At 38.9% G+C, this 23,307-nt stretch overlaps 2 protein-coding genes across 2 annotated transcripts in view; both read right to left on the bottom strand.

The window, feature by feature from the left end:
* The window catches only part of LOC115821648 (tripartite motif-containing protein 35-like), a 5,782-nt gene extending 3,071 nt beyond the window's left edge, over nucleotides 1-2,711 (bottom strand). The window contains exon 1 of the mRNA XM_030785453.1: nucleotides 2,310-2,711. Within this exon, the coding sequence (XP_030641313.1) occupies nucleotides 2,310-2,711 (402 nt within the window). The remainder of the gene's footprint in view (nucleotides 1-2,309) is intronic.
* Nucleotides 2,712-4,405: 1,694 nt separating this feature from the next.
* Nucleotides 4,406-22,576, bottom strand: LOC115821647 (tripartite motif-containing protein 35-like). The gene is made up of 10 exons (XM_030785452.1): nucleotides 22,352-22,576; nucleotides 20,703-20,798; nucleotides 20,157-20,179; nucleotides 10,851-11,187; nucleotides 9,941-10,036; nucleotides 9,577-9,807; nucleotides 9,361-9,383; nucleotides 9,156-9,274; nucleotides 8,176-8,697; nucleotides 4,406-4,476 (listed from the first exon to the last, which is right to left on the bottom strand). The coding sequence occupies exons 1-10, from the start codon at nucleotides 22,574-22,576 to the stop codon at nucleotides 4,406-4,408; spliced, it is 1,743 nt and encodes a 580-aa protein (XP_030641312.1).
* Between the last annotated feature and the right edge of the window lie 731 nt (nucleotides 22,577-23,307).

Below are 23,307 nucleotides of genomic sequence, written 5' to 3'. Positions count from 1 at the left end.
CCTGCATGTCTTTGGGCTGTGGGATAAACAGGAGATCCTGGAGGAAACCCACACAGACACATAGATGCAAATTCCAGACAGAAAAGATGCTGGCTGCCCAGCCACAAATTGAACGCAGCACCTTGTTGCTGTGAGGCGACAGCGCTACGCACTATACCACCGTGCCGCCAAAAATGGTGTCAGTAAGTGATAAACATAGGGTAACATTCGGTGCAGTTTTAAGGACATTCACCAGGAGTTCACATATAAAATGTCCTGCTGTTTATTATCACCTTTAACATTAAATCTGCACATCCTCCTACTATCAGGACAGAGGTTATAATCTGTTCTCATGGAAACTAAAAATGGTCTGTTAGTGAGAATGAACTGAATCATCAGTACTTTTATGCCATCACAGAAATAAAGGCATTCAGTTACACCCATCAGCATTTTTAAATTAATTCATTTAACATATGGCCATTTTCACACTGACCACAGTGTGAAAAATGTATGTATAGTGTGTGTGTGTGTACATAAAAGTATAAGATCATCATCTGATACAGGCATAACCCTTTTGATAGATGTGATAGATGGATTTTGTTTACAATAATATTTTGAAAATAGTTCATCAGTTTCTATCAAGTTTGTCTTGATATCCATGTGGGGACTTCCCATTGACTCCCATTACCCTGTAACTAAAGAATTCCAATCTATCCCTAACCCTAACCCTGGCCCTAACCTTAACCTTAACCAAAGAAATGTTTTGACGCTGTTAGTGTCAACACTTTTAGTGTCAACAACGACAATAAAGTTTAGAAAAGCAATGTTCCCCTAGTGGGGACCAGCAATTTGTTCCCCACCAGACACTTTTTTAGATTATAGTACCACTCCCCAGAAAGATAACAATACACGGGGCACACACACACACACACATGCGTGCCCACACACACATGCTGGATATTGATATTGACACAGACATTGTGTTGAATATTGATTTTAATGTAATGCCCTACACTTTCTGTCATGTTATTTTTGTTTTGTCAGAATACTACTGTCATCACTTTCATTACTTGTCCGTTTGATTTGCTTAATTATTGTATTTATTCTCTCAAATTCTCAATAACATTATTCAGCTAATCAAACAACTCCTTCATTTCAAACACTGGTGTCTACCCCATTTCTTCCACCTCACCTAGATGTGTATTTCACCTAATGGATTGTATAATGTCAAATAGGTTTCATGTTTGTTTTCTGAAAGGGGACAAACAGACTTTATTGCTGTTGAGTTTTGAATGGTAATGAGATACTGTTGTATTGAAATCAATTAAACACGCTGAATATTCATGTGCATTTGTGTTTGATATGGTGGAGTGAATAGTGTAATCATGACAAATCACTTTTTCAGGAGTGAACTGATCATGTGACACTGCCAATGATTTGAAGGAAATCTAAAATGAAAGTGACTGACTATGTGAATTCCGGTCACATCGCGGCAGTCACTCGATCCTGCAGATTCCCCCCAAACAATATCAAGAGAATCCGCCCATTCCTCACCCAACAGGCAACCCAGCTCCTGGTCCAAGCGCTTGTCACCTCCAGCCTGGACTACTGCAACGTCCTACTGGCTGACCTGCGCCATCAGGCCGCTCCAGCTCGTACAGAACGCCGCTGCACACCTGGTATTCAACCTCCCTAAGCACTCTCATGTCACTCCACTCCTTACTGTGCTCCACTGGCTTCCAGTAGCTGCCTGCATCCAATTCAAGACACTGGTACTGGCCTACCAGGCAACAAGAGGCTCTGCCCCATCATACCTTCAGTCCCTAATAACTCCGTATACCACTACGAGAACCCTCCGCTCTACGACCTCTGGTCAGCTGACGGTCCCCTCACTTCGGGAACCCGGCAGCCGCTCCTCCTGACCACGCCTCTTCTCCGCAATTGCCCCTCGGTGGTGGAACGACCTCCCTCATACAGTTAGGACTGCGGAATCCCTCACCATCTTCCGCAAGAAACTGAAAACCCACCTCTTCAGAACCCACCTATTCCCCTAAGCCTAACCCCCCTTCCTTAAAAACAAAACAAAACAAAAAAAAACCTTGTCTTGTATCTATGTTTGTCTAAGAATTCCAGGGGCGCAATACGAAGGAGTAAATTGATGCTCAGTCTTTTTAGCGATGTCTGCTTATGAGGTATTAGGAATCCGACTGATGTACTGATTGTAAGTCGCTTTGGCTAAAAGCGTCTGCTAAATGCTAAATTGTAAATTGAATTAGCGACAAATTGATTTTTTCTTTTCTATTTTCTTCTTCTTCTTTTTTTTTACTCACCTTCCTGTCCTCTGCAGCTTCTTCAATAGGACAGCACTCATGATTTTTATGTCTTCGTGAAGTCTGACACACCAAACACAAAAGCTGTTTATCCTCCAGACAGAAGAGTTTGAGTTTCTCATTGTGTAGAGTGCAGAACTCCTCAGACCCTGCTGAAATTTTTTGACTTCTCTCCTGTAAGAAGGTCTCACACAGGTTCCTTAAAGCCAGATTACTGGGAGGCATGGTCTTTGAGGATTTTCTTCTACAAACTGGACACTCCTGATTTCCTTTAGTTTTCCAGAGCTGCTGTAAACAGGCTCTACAAATACTGTGACTACATGATAAAATAACAGGATCTGTGTAGATGTCACAGCACACAGGACAGGTTAAATCCTCTTCTGATTTCTCTTTTGAGGCCATTTTCTCCCAGCTATCGATGTGTTTCTTCTTTATTTCTTCTCTTTCACTTTTACTTTTACTTGAAGACTCTGGTCACCAACATAAGAAATTTCCAGGATAACTGCAGTCTTCAGCTGGTGAATTTTCTTTTCAGTTATTAACTGTTTTCGGTGATACATGTGAATTAAACTCTATTTCTTTTTTAATATTAAGACTCGACTCAAACAAATTAAATGAGACAAACAGACTGAACTCAGCACAGTGACAGACTGAACTTCACTTCCTGATTGAGCTGAAGATGTGTCAGGAGATGAGGGTTATCGTAAAGGAGAATTGTGATTGGTCAGACTCATACATATTTGCAATATTACAACACTAGGGTGGGACAGAGCTTGTACTGACTGGAACTGTTTTTTTTCTTTACTTCCTGGATTGCTGCTCATTCTCTAACTTTACTGCAAAGATGTCTGAGGCTACAAATCAAACACTACAAATGTTTTTTTTTTTCTTTCTTTTTTTCTTTTTATTTAATTGAATTTGATTAATTGAATTCGAATTACACATTAATGTTCTTCTTTAATATCAACTGTAAGATTAAAATCATCACATTTCATATTACATTTTTCACAAAAGATCTAAGCAGACAATGACGTCACAGACTGAAGAGCAAAACAGAGGAAAATTATTGTCTTAAAACATTATATAAATATAAAATATAAAATTTGTGACATAAGGACAGTATGATAAATCTGCATTCTGAATTTTTGCTTTGTCTTAAGACTGAAAATAAGTCATAATAATTTTCAATACCATTTTAGTTTAAAGACAATAACTCTTCTTAAGTAAGAATAACGATGGCAGATAAAATGTGCTGTTGTTTTGATGTTTACCATGAAACTGCCTGTCCAGTCTTCTCAGATCTGTGAGAAAAGTCAGTGTCAGTTACACCCAGTCTCATCCAAGTACTGACAGTCAGTGACACTATATCATCCAATTGCTGACAGTCAGTTGCAATAGCTCTGCTTAGCACTGCTGGACTTTGCTTCACTTGAACACAAGAACAAAAAAGAATCACTCTTACAGCATCAGAGATAAAATCTTTTTAAATTTTAAGGTATCAGAGTACTCAGTTATATATCATATGAAGTTTGTCTCCCTCTGCTGGTAAATTACAGTCAGTGACAAAGAAGAAAACAAACATCCACTTCTTTCTTTCTTTCTTTCTTTCTTTCTTTCTTTCTTTCTTTCTTTCTTTGGTAAGTTTATTAGTTAATTAAAAAATTACTTATGTTTCAAATAAAGAGATATATTCAAAAGAACTTGGTCTCAAAAGAAGTGTTAAACAAAACATTAAGCGAAAAGCACTAGCACAGTTCAGAAGAGATCCCAAATGTTCCCCATAAGTCCATATCAAACTGGTATTAACAGATTAAAATGAACTTACATTAACTAAAACAACAACAACAAAAATAGCAAAAATACATATGCTTTGTGAATGAATTTTAAAAATGAGCAATTTAATAAAAGTCTGACTTGTAACTACTCTATTTTGTTTTACTGGAATGAAGCGGTCCAGTGTTAAGAGCCTAAGAGGAGAGAGTTTACAGGTATCATACAGTCTTGGAAAGACTGGAAGGAATTTGTCAATTCTCTCTGGATTATTAGGAAGCTCAGAGACACCTACATGTCCTTTATCACCTGCCTGAAGGTCAACATCACAAACACTTCAGATCCTCAGACAGGATGAGAACTGGATGTGCAGTGTTTGGGTCCAGAATGACAGGAGCTGAACAGAGAGAGAATAGAGACAGTGGGAGAGATAAAACACATCTCACATTCATTCTGTAGACATTGTAGTTTTGCTGAAGAGAAAAAAATGTACAAAAAATAACTGATGTTCTTAAGTTTGATTATTTATATACACTTTGAGATGATGTTGATGATGATGATGATGATTCCTCTTCTGCTTCTAATATATTTTTTGTTAGTAACACATAGACAAAATTCAGTTTCACAATACTGAATGTGTGGGATGAAATCAAGAACAACTCCTTATTTAATGAAACCAGAAAAACTCTTTCTTTCTCTCTCTCTCTATCTTGTCCAAAGGTGACTGCTGCCAGTCTGACCCCCGTCCCCACAAATGCTCAGTGCTGCTGTGGGTTTGGGTTGAGTAACACAGAGAAAAGAGGGAGGTAGAGGCAACAAACTTACCTCTTCATTGATCTGTCAAAGCGCTGAGAGAATAAAAGAGTGGTCAGTATTGGAATATAAATAATGACTAGAAAGTGCAAAAGGATAAACATTTAAAATAGATAAATAATCCTTAACAAATCCCCCTTTTTCTCTAACATTACAACAACATTCTTTCTCTGTCTCTCTCTTTATAAATGTGTGTGTGTGTGTGTGTGTGCATGCATGTGTTTGTTTGTGTGTTAGGTGTGTCCCTGACAAGAATTTACGTAGTCGAAGCTGATTTGTGAAGTTTTGCCTACCATCGACTGATAGTTGAATCATGTTTTTGTTTTTTTTGTTTTTTTGCCTTTGCTCATTGATCCATATTCTCATTTCCGACACTGGCTTCCATTTTTTCCACACCAGACGAAAGAACTGAAAAACCCAATTAAACAATTTGTCTTCTTGACTTTTGCCTCTTCTTGACTTTTGCCTCTGCTACCTTTTGCCTCTTCGCTTGGACCGAGACTACCTGCTGGCTTGTTATCTGAAGCATTAAATTTCAAAACAGACACACCAGCAGCTCACCAGGTCATAGTCCACATACAACACAGGTCTTCCCACTTCAGGTGATAGGACTGAAGGAACAGTAGAGCGGTATGGCAGCTTTTATTGCCTTTATTTTCTTTCCCAACAGGAACAGTGAAAATATGCCACTTCTTCATTCGCGGCTCTACTGCAACTACTACTTCCCCCTCGACCTTCCCAACACTGCTGCCCCCATCCACCTCAACACTTGTCCACACCTCCCATGTGCCCCCGCCCCCACTCTCTCAATACAGCCTGCCCCTTATTCTGGTAATGCTTGGCATAAGAATTTATTTTATCAGACATTCAGCACCCCCATATAGTCGGAATGGAATGATCTTTGTTTCATAACCACATTTTGCGACAATTCGACTGGGAGATTGGCAGTCAAATAAGGCTCCTTAGACTGAATCGTTGAATAGTCGACTATTTGGGGTTACCCTTTGTGTGTGTGTGTGTGTGTGTATGTGTGTGTGTGTGTGTGTGTGACAGAGAGAGAGAGAGAGAGAGAGAGAGAGAGAGAGTGTAAGAACAAAATGTCTTCAGTCTTTAACTCCTTTTCTATGGCTCTGATGGTGTCTGAAAGAGATGATATCTCTCTACTCATCTCCTCAATCTTCTCCTTCATTGTCTGACTCTTCTGCTCCTCTTCCTCTCTCAGTGTAGCTATCCTGGCTGCCTCTTCATCTTGTAGGAACTGGTGAAACTTCTCAAACATCTGTAGCTTCCATTTCAAAAGTATTAGCACACTCTTGAGTTCCTCCTGGGATACATTAACAGTGTTGTGCATTAACACAAGTACAGAATAATCCAGAACTCCTTGTCATGAAGGGTTTTATGTTAAAGAGAAACAGGTGTAAAATGTGTTCCTCATTTCTTCAAAGATAGGAAGCAGGTAAAGACACTAAATTTCTTTTTTTAATTCATGGGGAACAAGGAGTTGTCATCAGTTGCCCTTTAAGACTAATCCATTAAACAAGATTACACTCACCCCAGCACTTTCAATAATTTTAGGTACTTGAGTTTTGATAAATATAAGAACAGTTTATTTATTTTAATTATTTTAACATTTTGTTTTCTTGCATTCTGAAAAATGCTATATAAAAATCTAAAATTAAAACACTGTGTAAATTCCAGTGAATTCCAGTGAAGCAGTACCTTCATGCTCACCTTTGGGTTCTTTGCAGTTACCACTATGGCAAAACATTTGTGGTTTTGTGTTTTTTTTGTAAGTCTGATACACTACACACACAAGCCTGTTATCCCCCAGACAGAAGAGTGTGAGTTTTTCATTGTGTAGAGTGCAGCACTCCTCAGACGCTGCTGAAGTTCTCTGACCTCTCTCCTGTAAGAAGGTCTCACACAGGTTTGAGTTAGTTAGAGAATTTGATTTTGACGATTTCCTGCAAATGGGACACTCCTGAGATCCTTTGCTTTTCCTAATTCCTAAGGCAGTCCTGACAGACGCTGTGATTACAGGACAAGAGAACAGGATCCTTGCAGTTGTAACGGCACACAGGACAGGTTAAATCCTCTTCCACTTTATCTTCGTTTTTGTGTCTGTATGTATTGTATTTTTCTATTGTATAATATCTCTTTCAGAAATTAAATATATAAACTAGCTGGTCTTAAACAAATAGATGGATTAAGTTTTGCTTTTCTCTTTTGGCTCTTCAGGAACTTCAGTGGGGTGGATCTTTTGTGAGGGAGGATTCTGATTGGTTTGTCTGGACTGGGCTGATAGAAAACTGGCATACCATTGCAAACCTGTACAAAGAAGTTCTCCCCTGAGTGGGAGAGATTACAAGTAATATCTCACGCTCATTTGACTGAAACTGTGTCTGAATGTGAGATGAAAGAGAAGAATGTGGCTGTCTGAACTGTCTGAAGTCACAATGCAAACTAGAACTGAAAACCGCAGAACTGCAGTTACAACAAAACTGGAAATTAAACACAAACAGATTCTTCAGACATGACTTGCATGTTTCCAATTCCTCCTTATGAAAGAACCAAAGCCAAAGCCTGTATTTTTCCAGCACCAAATGTCTGAGCTTTTACTACAACACTCATATCACAAAAACATGTTTGTTTAGTTTTTTTCGCTATCTGTTTGTTTATTTGAAACAAGTGTAGCACAGGGTACAACGAAGCTGGAACAAGCACACAGGAACAATAGCTGAGACACAAGATACTCAAAGGGACTGACAGGGACAGATATATCAGTTTACAGGTTATATGAGAATTCCTTAAACCTTTAGCAGGGATTCTGATATCTGAGGCTTGGTCTTTATAAGGGTTTTGCAATGGAACAATGAAAAAACTGAATCTGACTCTTCTGCTCCTCTTCCTCCCTCAGTAAAACACAGTTTTCCCCCCAGATGGGAGTCAAACTCTCAGCAGTACTGTCTGTTCACAGCATTAGTTACTGTTCTTTCCCAGAGTGATTAAATGTACATATTTATATTGTTCCAGAGATCCAAGAATATAGTATTAAAACTGTCAGATGACAGTGAGTAATTGCTAACTAATTTGAATGCACATAAGTGTTCAAAACACTAATCAGAAACAAACAAAAAATCTACTTGTGTCTGATCTCTCTCACAGAATCTTTTTCAGAATCATGTATGTATGTAAGTATTACAGTGCTGTTTTCGGATCTGTACTGTAAAGTCATAATGGATTTGAGTTCAATTTTTATATATGCATTGACAGACAGTCAAACCGCACTGTCCACTGGCAGTAGAGAAGAATGGAAAGACTCTCTCAGTAAAAGTGTGTGTGAAAGTGTGTATGGGTGTATTATTTAGGGAGTCATAGAATGACAGTGTTCTACTGTCCCAGTTGAGTTCCACTCTGACTCTCTGGATTTTCTTTTTCACCTTGAGAGGAATGTCTTGTTTTTTGGGAGAGCCTGCTCCATAGATATTTTTTAAAAATGCTATTGCCCAGCTTTTGTTTACCCCACTTGCTTTTCTCTGGGCAGACTCTGGTATCACACCCAGAATCCAGGCTTTACTGTCTCCGACCTCAACATCCCAGCAGTGTGTCCCTGAGTTAAAGCCCTCGGAGCCCAGCACAGCAGGGCATTTATCAATTCTCTCTGGATTATCGGGAAGATCTGGGACGTCTAAACGTACTTTGTCACCTGCCTGAGGATCTACATGGCAAATTAATCTCACACTGGTCAGATCCTCAGACAGGATGAGTCCTGGATGTGCAGTGTTGGGGTCCAGAATGACGTGAGCTGGAGTGAGAGAACAGAGACACAGTGAGAAACACATCTTACATTCATTTTGTAGACATTATAATTCTGTTGAAAACAGGAATGTGAAAAAAACAAACAAAAAAACATTGAAGTTTTTATGTCTGATTATTTATGTGCATTATGATGATGGTGGTGATTATTATTATTATTATTATTATGTTGTTGTTGTTGTTGTTTTTGTTGTTGTTGTTGCTGTTGTTGTTGTTGTTGTTCGTTAATTTTTATTTTTAATATTTCATTTCTGTTTGTTCATCAACAATAGGGTGTTGACAAAATTTGTTCCAACCATGCACTGACATCACATTTCCTCACTTTTAAATACAACACTGCAGGAAATACAAAACAAATATCTATCCTGAAGGTAAAGTATAATGTCCTGTGCAGGATGGACATTATGACATTGATCAATGTATTCATTTATTATTTTAAAAACTCACTGTATTGAACAATGTTCTGCATCTTCTCCCAGACTCTGAACTTCAGGTTGCCCAGGTGCTTTGCCACATTGATCAGTGCTCCTGAAATCATCTGTGGATCCTGCAGTGTGCACTGGGCTCTGGAATAAGATTCAGGAGTCAGTGCTGCTGTGGGTCTGGGTTGAGAACCACAGAGAAAAGAGAGAAGGAGAGGCAACAAACTTACCTTTTCATTGAAGTGTCAAAGTGCTAAGATAACGAGAGAGTTGTCAGTATTAGAAGACAAATAAAGAACAGACAATGCAAAAAGAATAAATATTGAAAATAAACAAATGAACTTTGACAAGTATCTCTTTTCCCACTCTCTGTCTCTCACTCTCTTTACATATGTGTGTGTGTGTGTGTGTGTGTGTGTGTGTGTGTGTGTGTTTGCGTTGGACACCTGTAAGAATAGGACATCTTCAGTTTTTAACTCGTCCTCTATGGCTCTGACTGTGTCTGAAAGAGATGATATATCTCTACTCATCTCCTCAATCTTCCCTTTCATCATCTGACTCTTCTGCTCCTCTTCCTCTCTCAGTGCAGCTATCCTGGCTGCCTCTTCATCTCGTAGAAACTGGTGAAGCTTCTCAAACTCCTCCTTAATCTGTCTCTCTGTCTGTTGTGCCTGATTCTGGTACAAGGACCAAATCAGAGGGGTTTTCGTCACAAGAATAACCAGTGATGTTTTTCCATAAAATCAATAACATGTTTTTTTTCCCAGACGAGCGGTAATGTGTATTCTCAAAAGAGTAGACTGTTCTCACCTCGATGTGCTCTGTCATTTTATCGAAGCTTGATTTAAAGTTTTTAAACATCTCCAGCTTTTCCTGTGAAGTCTTCAGTGCAGACTTGAGTTCCTCCTGGAAAAACATCAACACTGTTGTGCATTAACAAGTAAAAATCCCATGAATACAGTAGGGAACTGTAGGACTCTTTCTCAAAGAATGTTTTGTGTGAGTGAGTGATTAAGACAGTAACTGCTGTAAAGATGTGTTCTAACTACACACAGAGAAATACACTCATGAATATCAGAAGAACCTCCAAGAATCTAGTTTATCATTTACATTAATATCCCAGATCAGCGTTTTTTTTTTTTCTGCCTCTGATCAGAGAAATGGTGGTGCAATTTTCAGGATATCCACCAGGAGTTCACATATAAAATAACTTGTCTAATCACTTTCAACATTAAACCTGCATATTCTCAGAACACAGGTTATAATATGTTCCCATGGAGATGAAATATGGTCTATCTAGCTTTATCGATGTGACTGAATTGAAACCTCAGTACATTCATGTAGTGACAAAAGTAAATGCAATCACACTAATGTCCTCCATTGGCATTTATACATTCATTCACTTACTAAATGCCCATTGACCACACATTCACATGAAAAAAAAAAATTCTATTGTCATTTGCTCAAAATGGGACAAACAGGCTTTACTGTTGTAGAAATAATGTTGTGTTAAAATCAGGTATAGACACTGAATATTCAGAGTGAATAGTGTAATCATAACAAACCAGCTTTACAGGAGTGAGCCGATCATGTGACACTGCCAATTATTTAAAGGAATTTTAAAATGAAAGTGACACCCCATCTATGTTCATTTTAAAGAAAAATTGAAAGAAGAATTAAAAAAAAAAAAAGAAACATTAGGATTTTTTTTCCTGCTCACCTTGCGGCTCTCTACAAGTTCATCAATGGGACAACAACTGTGATTTTCATGTTCTCTTGAGTCCCGACACACCAAACATACAGGCAGTTTATCCACCAAACAGAAGAGTTTGAGTTTTTCATTATGTAGACTGCAGAACTCCTCAGACCCTGCTGAAGTTCTCTGACTTCTTTCCTGTAAGAAGGTCTCACACAGGTTCTCTGAGGCCACATTGGTTGAAGGAGTCGTTAGGTTTTGTCTCTGGCAAACTGGACACTGTGGAGATCCATTGACTTTCCAGAGCTGCTGTAGACAGTCCTTACAGACAGTGTGACTACATGAGAGGACAACAGGATCCCTGAAGATGTCACAACACACAGGACAGGAGAACTTCACCTTGGAAAAAGAAGATATTGATGCCATGTTCGCACACAGGAATTATTGCTCCCACGATATGTGACAGTCAATTTGTCACAGGATGTTTTCCACTGTCAGCTTTACACACTCTCTGTGAAGTCTCAGCTGTCATCTGAAGGAACGAGAATCAAGTTAACAAACACGTGAACTTCATATCTGCACATTCCATCAGGTAGGATGGGTCACAGGTTGGGTTTAGGAAAGGAGAGACTTTAATTTGAAAATACTTAACTGTGAATAGTAAAATATTAGAACTGAGAACAATCATTCAAATATGTAGAAGTCAGTAATCATTGCCCCCCCCCCCCCCCCCCCCCCTCTACTTGACATTGTCTTTTTCTTAACAACAATAAGAGACCATAATCCACTACACTCTTAATTACCAGTTTGGTATTTGTTTTAGTATCTCACTCGGAGAAGATAACTTCAAATACAAAGGCATTACACTATTTCCTCTCTGATAGAATATTTGTTTCTTTAGAGACAACAACAAAAAAGAAATCAATTGAATGTTTTCAGAGCAGGGAGAGCAGAGATTTGGAAGGCTAGACCAAAAAGTATTTCCTGATAAAACAAGTTTAGAAGGGTAGTTGAGCCATTCTTTTGGAGTCCATGTGTATGCATAGTGAAGTGATTTATGGTGTTTATCAGCATAACCAGGCTCATACCGTCTCTCTCACTTACTGTCACTGTTGGTTTCAGTCTCAGTCTCACTTTTAACAGGCACATGTAACACAGGTATTATGAATAGGTAGGCACATGTATATGAAATATGAAAGTGTAGGCCTATGTACAGTGATGCTAGGCTTTGTTTAGGGCCTTCTTTTCCAGCCGAGAAAGACTGTGAGCCACAAAGACCTCCATATCCTTGGAAGAGATCTCTACACATTTTTGATCTTGTCTTGCTCAAACACGACTAGTTTCACTCATGATCTATTTGTCAAGCCCTTGATGAGTTGATTCAAGTGTGTTAGAGTGGAAAGAGACATAAAATGTATGGAGTTTTTGTTCCGCAGTAGCAGGGTTGGGAAACATCATGACAACAGAGATTCTCCTTTTGTGGAGAGGTTTCAGTGTTTTTTTTTATGAGTGATCTTACATTTATCTTATAATCAGTTAACAAAACTGGTATACAAGGTTAGTTTACAAACATGCACGTACCCATGCACACACGTGCACACACACACACAGAAACACACACACAGACACAGACACCCACTCCCCCCAGCCACATTTTTCCTGCTGGTCCCAGGGACTGAACTGGTGACCGTCCGGTCGCCAGCCCGCTTCTCTAACCATTAGGTCAAAGCTGCCCCTACACACATATGGGTGAGTACGTCTTACAGTAAACAGTACATGAGTGTCTTAAAGAAAACAAGTCCGTCGTACATCCAAGGACAAGTTGTTTTACCACATTTATCCAATGGCCTTTGAGCAGGACAGTTCTCTCTTCCTGTCTCATACACAAGTTGCATTAAGTGCCAACATTTAGCAGGATGTTCTTCTCTTACAGTGCATAAATGTTACTTACAACTTTCTATTCAACGTCAGGATTTCTATACATCTCCTAATATAGCAACCATTTTACAGTTATTACTTCCTCCCTTGGTAATTTTCCACTCTCCTCCAGACATGTAACAGGACAAAGCATTTGGGTAATTTTCCACTCTCGTCTAGACATGTAACAGGACAAAACAATGTGTGTGTGTGTGTGTGTGTGTGTATGTCTGTGTCTGTGTGTCTGTGCCCCATGCATTGCTATCCATCTTGGGACCAGCAAGTCTCCAATAAGATCTAGCATAATCTGAAAAAAGTGCCTGCTGGGGATCAAAATGCTGGTCCCCACTAGCTTATATACTTGAAAGAGGATCATCCCCCAGAAGTCTTGGAGTTCACAGGGAAAAACAATGATTTAAAGGAGTATTATTATATTACTAATTTGTCAGTATTGAACATAGTGTGTGTGTCTCCCTGAGGGATAAGAGTGTTAGTCACCAAAATAGTGACTTAATATAATTCTAATGATGTATAACTTAATACATATCTGGTTTGAATGTCAAAATAATGACTTCATACCAAATGAAAAATATGGTGGTAGTATGATGGGCATTTAATAAGAGCATGGGAATAAAAATATCTCCCCTTTAACTGAAGACTTTCATCTTAATGTGCTCTGCAGTTTGATCAGAAGTTAGTTTGACTTTTTTAAACATGTCTAGCTTCTCTTTCAAAAGTGTCAGCACATTCCTGAGTTCTTCCTGGAATACATTAACAGTGTCATGCATTAATACAAGCGGAGAATAACCCAGAACCCCTTGTCATGGAGGACTTTATGCCAAAGAGGAACAAGTAGTATAATTATTCCCCATTACTTTAAATATAGGAAACAGGCAAAGGTACTACATTCTGCATAGTGTGTGTGTGTGTGTGTGCGTGCATGGCTGATTTGCTAAATTTAGGTACAATGCAATCGTGACTGAGTGGGTGTGACAATGGTGATTTGGTAATGAAAGAATAATGAAACATGTGGCACTTAAGACTACACTCACACTCAACCCCCCCCCCCCCCCCCAAAGTAATATCTCATGCTCGTTCGACTGAAACTGTCTGAATGTGGGATGAAAGACAAGAATGTGGCTGTTTGAATTGTTTGAAGTCACAATGTGAACTGGACCTAAAAACTGCAGAACTGCAATTACAACAGAGCTGCAATTTAGATTTACATTTACAATTACAATTTGAACAGAAACAGATTTTTCAGTCATGACTGGTAAGTTTAATTTAATTTAATAGTATTATAATAACGAAGGTGCACAACCCATGTACATTACAAGTTGTAATACGAGACTGTCGGACTGTGCTGTACAATTCTTTGGCGAGGAGTCATCGTCCTGCCAGCCCGGCAAATGAGGGAGATAGCTAACTTTTCCTCCGGCTTTCAACACGGGACAGAGGAGAAAGAAGTCACCCGCGCTGCTGCTTATTGGAACTTGTGAGTGAGTGTTTTTCCTTTTGCTCAGTGGAGTGAAGGAGCCGCATATACCGTAGACTTCTACGCACACGAGCTACATACCAGTCCTGCAACGAACTCGACTCCGGTACTTTATTTTGCCGGCTTTTTCTTTTGACAAAGGGTTTTCGGTCCCATTATTGAAGTCATTGTTATTTGCACGTATGTTTCATTTGAAGTGTATTTTATTTGATTTAAGCACTTGTGTAATGAAGATAATGTGAAAGATGATTTGGTTTGTTTAAGAGCTATAAGGCAACGCATTGAAATACTTTGTATTGCCACGCTGGTAAATAAGTAAATAGTTTATTTAAATTTAAAATCACTGTATTGTATTTGAATGTTTATTCATATCTAAGTTTTATAGTATTAACATAGCTCGTCACCAGAGAGGTAAGAGTGCAGTTCATTATAATGTGAGTCAAATACATATGCTTGGGGATCCAACATCTTAAAGGAAGAATATAATTAAAGGAGACAATATTATATCATTTAGTAAAAGAACTCAGGGTAGCTCCCTCAGTTAATGCCAGTTCCGCAAGGGGGCGCTACAATAGTATATACAGGTTGTCTCTGATTATGTCTGAAAAAGATGATATCCCTCATCTCATCTCCTCGAGCTTCTTCTTCATCATCTGAATCTACTGCTCCTCTTCCTCATTTGATGAAGTTATGCTGACTGCCTCTTCATCTTGTAGAAACTGGTGAAGCTTCACAAACTCCTCTGATCAGTCTCTCTCTCTCTCTCTCTGTGTGTGTGTTAGTCTTTGGATCATGGATGTGAGGCATTTAGAGGATACTGAGACACAGAGACTTCAGTAATAACAGTAATAAAACCTGCTCAGAAACATGTTTCCCAGCAGTGACATGGACAAAATTATAAAGGTCTCATATAACAATACAACATTAATTAAACAGCAAAACATCACATAGACCAATGAGACTACGGGGAACTGGGCATGCCCTGACAGGGAAAAAAAAAAAATCAGTTTGATGGATGTGATCTCTTAGTCCCTGAGAATGTGACTTCCAGTGTTCCTATATGCTGTTTCCTCATAGGAAGATTTACAAGAGGTTTTTTATTTTATTTATTTTTTTTTTTTTTTATGAATGCTGATAGATCAGTCTGTCTAAAAATAATAGTGTAACGCCTCCCAGGTGTGGGGTGGTGCTGACAGTAATATCCAAAAGATGGAAAATAATGAGACTGAACAACGGTGCTGTGTTTTGTGAAGCTGCTCTCATTACAGTCTTTATTGAAATCCAGTTTAGTTCACAGTCTCTATCAGTTTTCAATTTCCTCATTTTAACTTGTATGAAAATTATTTTAGGCAACGTGAATTGTACATCCATAAACTGCAATAAATCATTTTATATGCCAAATTCATCATCTCAACTCATTGACCACTAACATTGCTATTCCCAGTTTAGCCAGTGCACAGTGCATTATATTAGGGGTTGGGGTTATTTTGCAAATGCTGGATGATTATATGAAATACCCATCTTAAAATATAGAGGCAGGCTACTTGATGCTACATGTACAAAAAGTTTTCCATTTCATTCACTGCTAACCCCGATGCACATACCCTCTGAAATTTGTGTCACTGAAAATTTAGCAAAAAATCATTATCAGCTCACCTTCATCAATGTAAAGTGTCTGTTACACTACACAATATACGCAGGTTTCTCCTTGGATGAATTAAATGAAGATAGGAAACAATTATTTACAGCTTTGTTCAAAGACTAAGCCTTCTTGGGTCTAAAAAAGTCAAAATTTATGTTTTTTTCCACTATAATCTTTAGGTTAAGTTCTGTTCACTGGGTGATGCAGCCAAAGTATTGTTGATTATAGAGCTAAGGAACATGGCTAATTTCACAAGAGCTCATGCTAAGAAGACACTTGGTTCTGTTGACTACATAGACAAACCAGAATTTCCACAGGGAAAGCTACCCACTAAAAAAAAAAAAAGCGATAGAAAGCATGATACATTTGCTGGTGAAGTACAGCATGCTAGAAAGTTAAGGTGCACATTCACTTGCTGAACTTGCCCAAGAACACTGGCTTTTTTGCAATTTGTACACAATCAGCACTAGCATATAAAAAAAAATCACATCCTCAAGTGTTATGGTGGATTTCTAACACTTTCTCAAATGAGGAAGCAGCAGCAAAATACTAACTTCTTCAAAAGAGCTGAAGCATTGAACAAGCAAGCTGAGCAAGTTCTACACATTCTAGAAACTTGAATAACGCTATAGCATGAAGATGGTGGCGCAGCGGGTAGTGCTGCTGCCTCACAGCAATAAGGTCCTGGGTTAGATTCCTGGCTGGGTGGCCAGGGTCCTTTCTGTGTGGTTCAGTTTGCATGTTCTCTCTTCCTGGGTTAGATTCCTGGCTGGGTGGCCAGGGTCCTTTCTGTGTGGTTCAGTTTGCATGTTCTCTCTTCCTGGGTTTGATTCCTGGCTGGGTGGCCAGGGTCCTTTCTGTGTGGTTCAGTTTGCATGTTCTCTCTTCCTGGGTTTGATTCCTGGCTGGGTGGCCAGGGTCCTTTCTGTGTGGTTCAGTTTGCATGTTCTCTCTTCCTGGGTTAGATTCCTGGCTGGGTGGCCAGGGTCCTTTCTGTGTGGTTCAGTTTGCATGTTCTCTCTTCCTGGGTTAGATTCCTGGCTGGGTGGCCAGGGTCCTTTCTGTGTGGTTCAGTTTGCATGTTCTCTCTTCCTGGGTTAGATTCCTGGCTGGGTGGCCAGGGTCCTTTCTGTGTGGTTCAGTTTGCATGTTCTCCCTCTGTGTCTGTGTGGGTTTCCTCCCACAGTCCAAAGACACGTAAGCCAGGCAAACTGGAGACACTAAATTGCCCCTGTGAATGTCTGTGTCTGCCCTGCGATGAACTGGTGACCTGTCAAGGGTGTTTCCCCTTTTGCCTAGGCTCCAGCACCTTCTTAATTAGCATAAGCGGCTTTGAAAATGAATGGTGTGAAGATGAGCAACATGGAGTGGGAGTTTCTGAATGACCAAAGATCAACCAGAAAGATGATATGTGAAGATTTTGTTGACCAGAAATACGAGATGAACACGACACTTCACTGTCCTTGCCCAAAACCCGTGATCCGTTCCATTTGATGAAGGATCACAAGAAGTTGCCCTTGGCCTCTTATGTTATAAACCTCAAGTTATATCTTAATAATACTACAAGCAATGTGGAAGTAATATTAGATGATTTCAAGGATGCGACTGATCTCCTAATGGCCCAGAAAACTTCCTTCTTGTGCTTTGCCAGTGTTTATTTAACTACAGTTCTGATGCACACTGACTCTAGATTACATTGTTATAGAATGTCGCTATGACATTGTTATGTTATGACAATAATAACTGACAATAAAAAACTGTGTTTTTTTTCACTATTTAGGGGTCCGATTTTCAGAGGGCATGTGCATGGGGGTTAGACTAAGATGTCTGGTATAATATTGGTATCTTTAGTGTCAGACAGACCAGCTGGAAAAAATAAATGGGTATCAGACAACTTCATGTCTAACTCCACCCCCTAATTATATATGCCTGCCCTCTCTGTTATGCTGTTTGTGTATAAAGGACTGTATGTGGTTCAAAAAAGTATGTGTATGTATGTAAAGATGTATGCATAACGGTTGGTGTATACAGAGAGGTCTGTTTATGTATGTGTTGTTGGGTATCTGAACGCACACGTTTGCAGAAAAGGCGTGAATTACACAGCAGCAAGGTATACAAACAATATTAGTCTCTCCACAAGGTTTCTCCCCTTTGAATCTTTGTGCGAACTAAGATAGCTGCTGATCACAGCGTTATTTAGGGGGACTCATGCTATTTCGATTGGCTAACTTGAGGGAGATGAACAGCTAACAGAAAGTGACTGATGGGCTATTTGTTACTGCTGGAAAGCGGGAGGAGTCGCTCAGTATAAGTCCTTCTTCACACTCTCTGTTAGCAGGGAAAGTGTGATCTACATCCATACATCTCTGAGCGTATTCACGTTACATGCAAATAAGTTACGATAACATTCATGTCATACAAACTAACATCTTTAGTCAAATACATTCACAGTACTGAGTAACCCATGTAAATTTCATGAGTGAAATAAACTAAAATAAAATAAACTAAACACAGCATGAATGAACCAGCTCATGTTTAAACATAATGTGATGTGAAACAGAAGATTTAAAAACCAAACACTTTATAACTGAATTCCATCTCGACCTTTTACACTTAGATCGTCAATAATAAAGTGGACTGAACTTAGTATCATACTATTTCGGCATTATTTCTGTGGTTGTGTACAATAAAACTCACTTAAAAGATGGAAAATAATGACACTTAACAACAGTGCTGTGTTTCATGTAGCTGCTTACATTACAGTGACAAGCTCGAGCAGCGCGAGAGAGAGAGAGAGAGAGAGAGAGAGAGAGAGAGATGTTCTGGTAGTCCAGTATCAGACAGAAGTGACCGTCACAGAAGACATCACTGGTAAGACAGTCAATAGGCACTGTGCACTGAAAGTAAAGAAAAGTGGAAAGACTCTCTCAGTAAAAGTGTGTGTGAAAGTGTGTATATGTTTTTTATGCAGGGGGTCACAGAATGACAGTTTTCTTTTGTCCCAGTTGAGTTCCACTCTGACTCTCTGGATTTTCTTATTCACAGTGAGAGGAGTGTCTTTTTGTTTGGGACAACGTGCTATATATTTATTTTTATGAAATGATATTACCCAGCTATTGTTAAGAGCGCCCTCTTTTCTCTGGGCAGACTCTGGTATCACTCCCAGGAACCACACTAAATGGTCTCCAACCTCAACATCCCAACAGCGTGTCCTTGAGTTGAAGCCCTCAGAGCCCAGCACAGCAGGACATTTATAAAATCTCTCTGGATTATCAGGAAGATCTTGGACATGTACTTTACCACCTGTACCAGGGTCTACATCACAAACACATCTCACACTGGCCAGATCCTCAGACAGGATCAATCCTGGATCTGCAGTGTTGGGGTCCAGAATGACAGGAACTGAAGAGAGAAAAAAGAGATAGAGGTGGAGATGAAATCAAAGCTTACATTCATTTGGTAGACATTAGGCTATAGTTTTGCTGAAGAAAATAATGACAAAAATGATTGAAGTTTGTAAGTTTGATTATTCATACAAATTTTGAGAAATGTGATGATGATGATGATTATTATTATTATTATTATTATTATTGTTGTTGTTGTTGTTGTTGTTGTTGTTATTGTTGTTGTTATTGCTCTTCTGCCTCTTGTTATTATATTTACTAGTAAGTAAAGTAAGTGAATCCTTCACATTCACTAGTAAGTGAATGTGAAGGATGAAATAAAGAACAACTCCTTATGTAGTGAAACCAGGAAAACTCTTTCTTTCTCTCTCTCTCTCTCTCTCTCTCTCTCTCTCTCTCTCTCTCTCTCTCTCTCTCTCTCTCTCTCTCTCTCTCTTGTCCACAGCTCCACAAATTCTCTCTTCACCAGCATGATGACATCTATAGACCACAACAACTGCCCATACAACTGACCACAAAGAGATCTCACACAAACATCACAGTACCTCACTATTAAATAAAACACTGCAGCAATTATAAAACAAACATCAGTCCTGGGGATGAAGTGTCATTTCCAGTGTATAGCGATACTCATCAATCTCTTTATTTAATATGATTCTAAAAACTCACTGTATTGAACAATGTCCTGCATCTTCTCCCAGACTCTGAACTTCAGGTTGCCCAGGTGCTTTGCCACATTGATCAGTGCTCCTGAAAGCATCTGTGGATCCTGCAGCATGCACTGGGCTCTGGAAAAAGATTCAGGAGTCAGGGCTGCTGTGGGTTTGGATTGAGAAACACAGAAAAGAGTGAGGGAGAGGCAATAAACTTACCTTTTCATTGAAGTGTCAAAGTGCTAAAATAACAAGAGAGTGGTCAGTATTGGAAGACAAATAAAGAACAGACAATGCAAAAAGTATAACTATTGAAAATAAACGTTGAAAAATCTCTGTTTTCCCTCTCTCTGTCTCACACTGTCTTTACATAAATGTGTGTGTGTGTGTGTGTCTGTGTGTGTTTTGCACACCTGTAAGAATAGGATATCTTCAGCTTTTAGCTTCACTTCTATGGCTCTGATTGTATCTGAAAGAGATGATATTTCTCTACTCATCTCCTCAATCTTCTCCTTCATCATCTGACTCTTCTGCTCCTCTTCCTCTCTCAGTGCAGCTATCCTGGCCGCCTCTTCATCTCGTAGAAACTGATGCAGCTTCTCAAATTCCTCCTTAATCCGTTTCTCTGTGTGTTGTGTTTGATTCTGGTACAGGGACAGATAGAGGGGTTTTGGTCACATGAATACCCAATAATGTTTTTCCTTACAGCCAATAATATGTTTCTCTATTCAACAGTATACTTTCAAAAGAGTAGACTGTTCTCACCTTAATGAGCTCTCCCATTTTATTGAAGCTTGATTTAAAGTTCTTAAACATCTCCAGCTTCTCCTGTAAAGTTTTCAGTGCAGCCTTGAGTTCCTTCTGGAAAAAAAATCATCAACACTGTTGTGCATTAACAAGCCAAATCCCATGAATACAGCAGGGAACTGTAGGACTCTTTCTCAAAGAATGCTTTATGTGTGAGTGAGACAGTAACTGCTGTAAAGATGTACTCTCACTGCACACAGAGAAGTATACTCACAAATATCAGAAAAACCTCTTAGAATCTAGTTTATGATTTACCCTACTTGCTTTAAAAACTATTAATTGTCTTTTCTATGAAATAATAGAGAAATGGTGTCCATAAATTTGAGTAGAGGGTAACAGGATGTACAGTTTTAAGGACATCCACCGGGATAAAATGAACTGATGTCTACTGTCACCTTTAACAATAAAACTGCATATCTGTATACCATCAGGACACAGGTCATAATCTGTTCCCATGGAAATGAAACATGGTCTGTCTAACCTTGTTCATCAGAATGAATGAAAACATTAGCACATTTATGCCATCACAGATATAAAGGCATTCACAGTTACAGCTGTCATTTACATTTTTAAATTTAATTAATTTTAAATTATTTTTTAAAATGTTTTCTTTTGGGCAATGCCAATCAAATTAATTGATGCCAAACTGTTGGCACACACACCCACATACACTCTCACACATGCACACACACACACACACACACACACACACACACACACACACACACACACTCACACATGCACGCACACAAACACACACACGCGCACACACACACACACATGTTGGATATTGAAATTGTTCTAGACATTGTCTTGAATATTGATTGGAATGTAATGTTCTATGTTTTCTGTCATGTTATTTTTGTTTTGTCAGAATACTACTGACACCACTTTCATTACTTGTCCCTTTCATTTGCTTATTTATTGTATTTATAAACCCGAATTCTCAATAACATTATTCAGCTAATTAAATAACCAGTTCATTTCAAACACTGGTGTTTAACCCATTTCACCCAATAGACATAAATTTGTGTTTCACTTAATGGATTAAATTATGTCAAATGGGTTTCATGTTTATGTCTCATATGTTTTCACAGACCTGCCTCCCCAACCAAAGTTTTTCTAACTTCATTTTTATTTTCTGAAAAGGGGACAAACAGGGTTTTTTTTTGGATGAGATGGTATTGTACACTCCTGTCAGTGACCTTGACCAAAGCACTGGCAAAAAGACATGGAGTTTGTCCCCGGGCGCCGACAACAGTGACTGCCCACTTCTCCTAGCTCATAGTATATGTGTGTTGTGCTCACTGGTGTTGGGATGGATTAATGCAGATGCTCCATTTCTCACTGCTCAGTATGTGTGTGTGTGACAAATAAGGTCAGTTTGTTTGTTTGTTTTATCGAAATCAGGTATAGACACTGAATATTCAGAGGACGTACATTTGTATTTGATTGGGTGGTGTGAATAGGGTAATCATGTCGTAACTCTTTTATAGAAGTGAGCTGATCATGTGACACTGCCAATGATTTGAAGGAAATCTAAAATGAAAGTGATTGATGCCTCATCTATCTGAATTAGTAAAAAGTTTTGGGGGTTTTTTGCTCACCTTCCTGTCCTCTGCAGCTTCTTCAATAGGACAGCACTCATGATTTTTATGTCTTCGTGAATCCCGACACACTAAACACAAAAGCTCTTTATCCTCCAGACAGAAGAGCTTGAGTTCTTCATTGTGGAGACTGCAGAACTCCTCAGACCCTGCTGAAATGTTTTGACTTCTCTCTTGTAAGAAGGTCTCACACAGGTTCCTTAAAGCCAGGTTACTGGGAGGCATGGTCTTTGGGGATTTTTGTCTACAAAATGGACACTCCTGATTTCCTTTAGTTTTCCAGAACTGCTGTAAACAGGTTCTACAAATACTGTGACTACATGATAAAATAACAGGATCCGTGTAGATGTCACAGCACACAGGACAGGTTAAATCCTCCTCTGATTTACCTTTTGATGTCATTTTCTCTCAGCTATCGATGTGTTTCTTCTTTTTTGCCTTCTCATTCACTTTCACTTTTACTTCAAGCTGGGCATTAACAGTCGAAATTTGCAGGATAACTGCAGCGTTCAGCTGGTGAATTTTACTCTCAGTTACTATTTACTGCCTTGAGTAATAGATGTGAATTAAACTCTATTTTTTTTTTTAATATTAAGACTCGACCCAAATAAATTTAATGAGACAAACAGACTGAACTCAGCGCAGCGACAGACTGAACTTCACCACCTGTGTCAGGAGGTGTGGTTATGGTAAAGGATAATTCTGATTGGTCAGAATGAGCAGACGCATGCATATTTGGAATATTACAACACAAGGGTGGGAAAGAGCTGGGTGGAACTGTTTTTTTCTGTACTTCCTGTTAATTTTTGTACATTCTCCGAATTTACTGCAAAGACCTCTGAGATTGCAAATGGAACACTACAAATGTTATTTATCTTTTTTTTTAATTTTTTTAAAATTGAAATGCTATTTTTTTTTTTTTTTTTATGAATTGAATTGAGCTAAATGGAACTGAG

Source organism: Chanos chanos, chromosome 9, assembly GCF_902362185.1.
Source record: "Chanos chanos chromosome 9, fChaCha1.1, whole genome shotgun sequence".
In the NCBI taxonomy this organism is placed as follows: Eukaryota; Metazoa; Chordata; class Actinopteri; order Gonorynchiformes; family Chanidae; genus Chanos; species Chanos chanos.
This window is presented reverse-complemented; position numbering and strand designations above follow the sequence as displayed.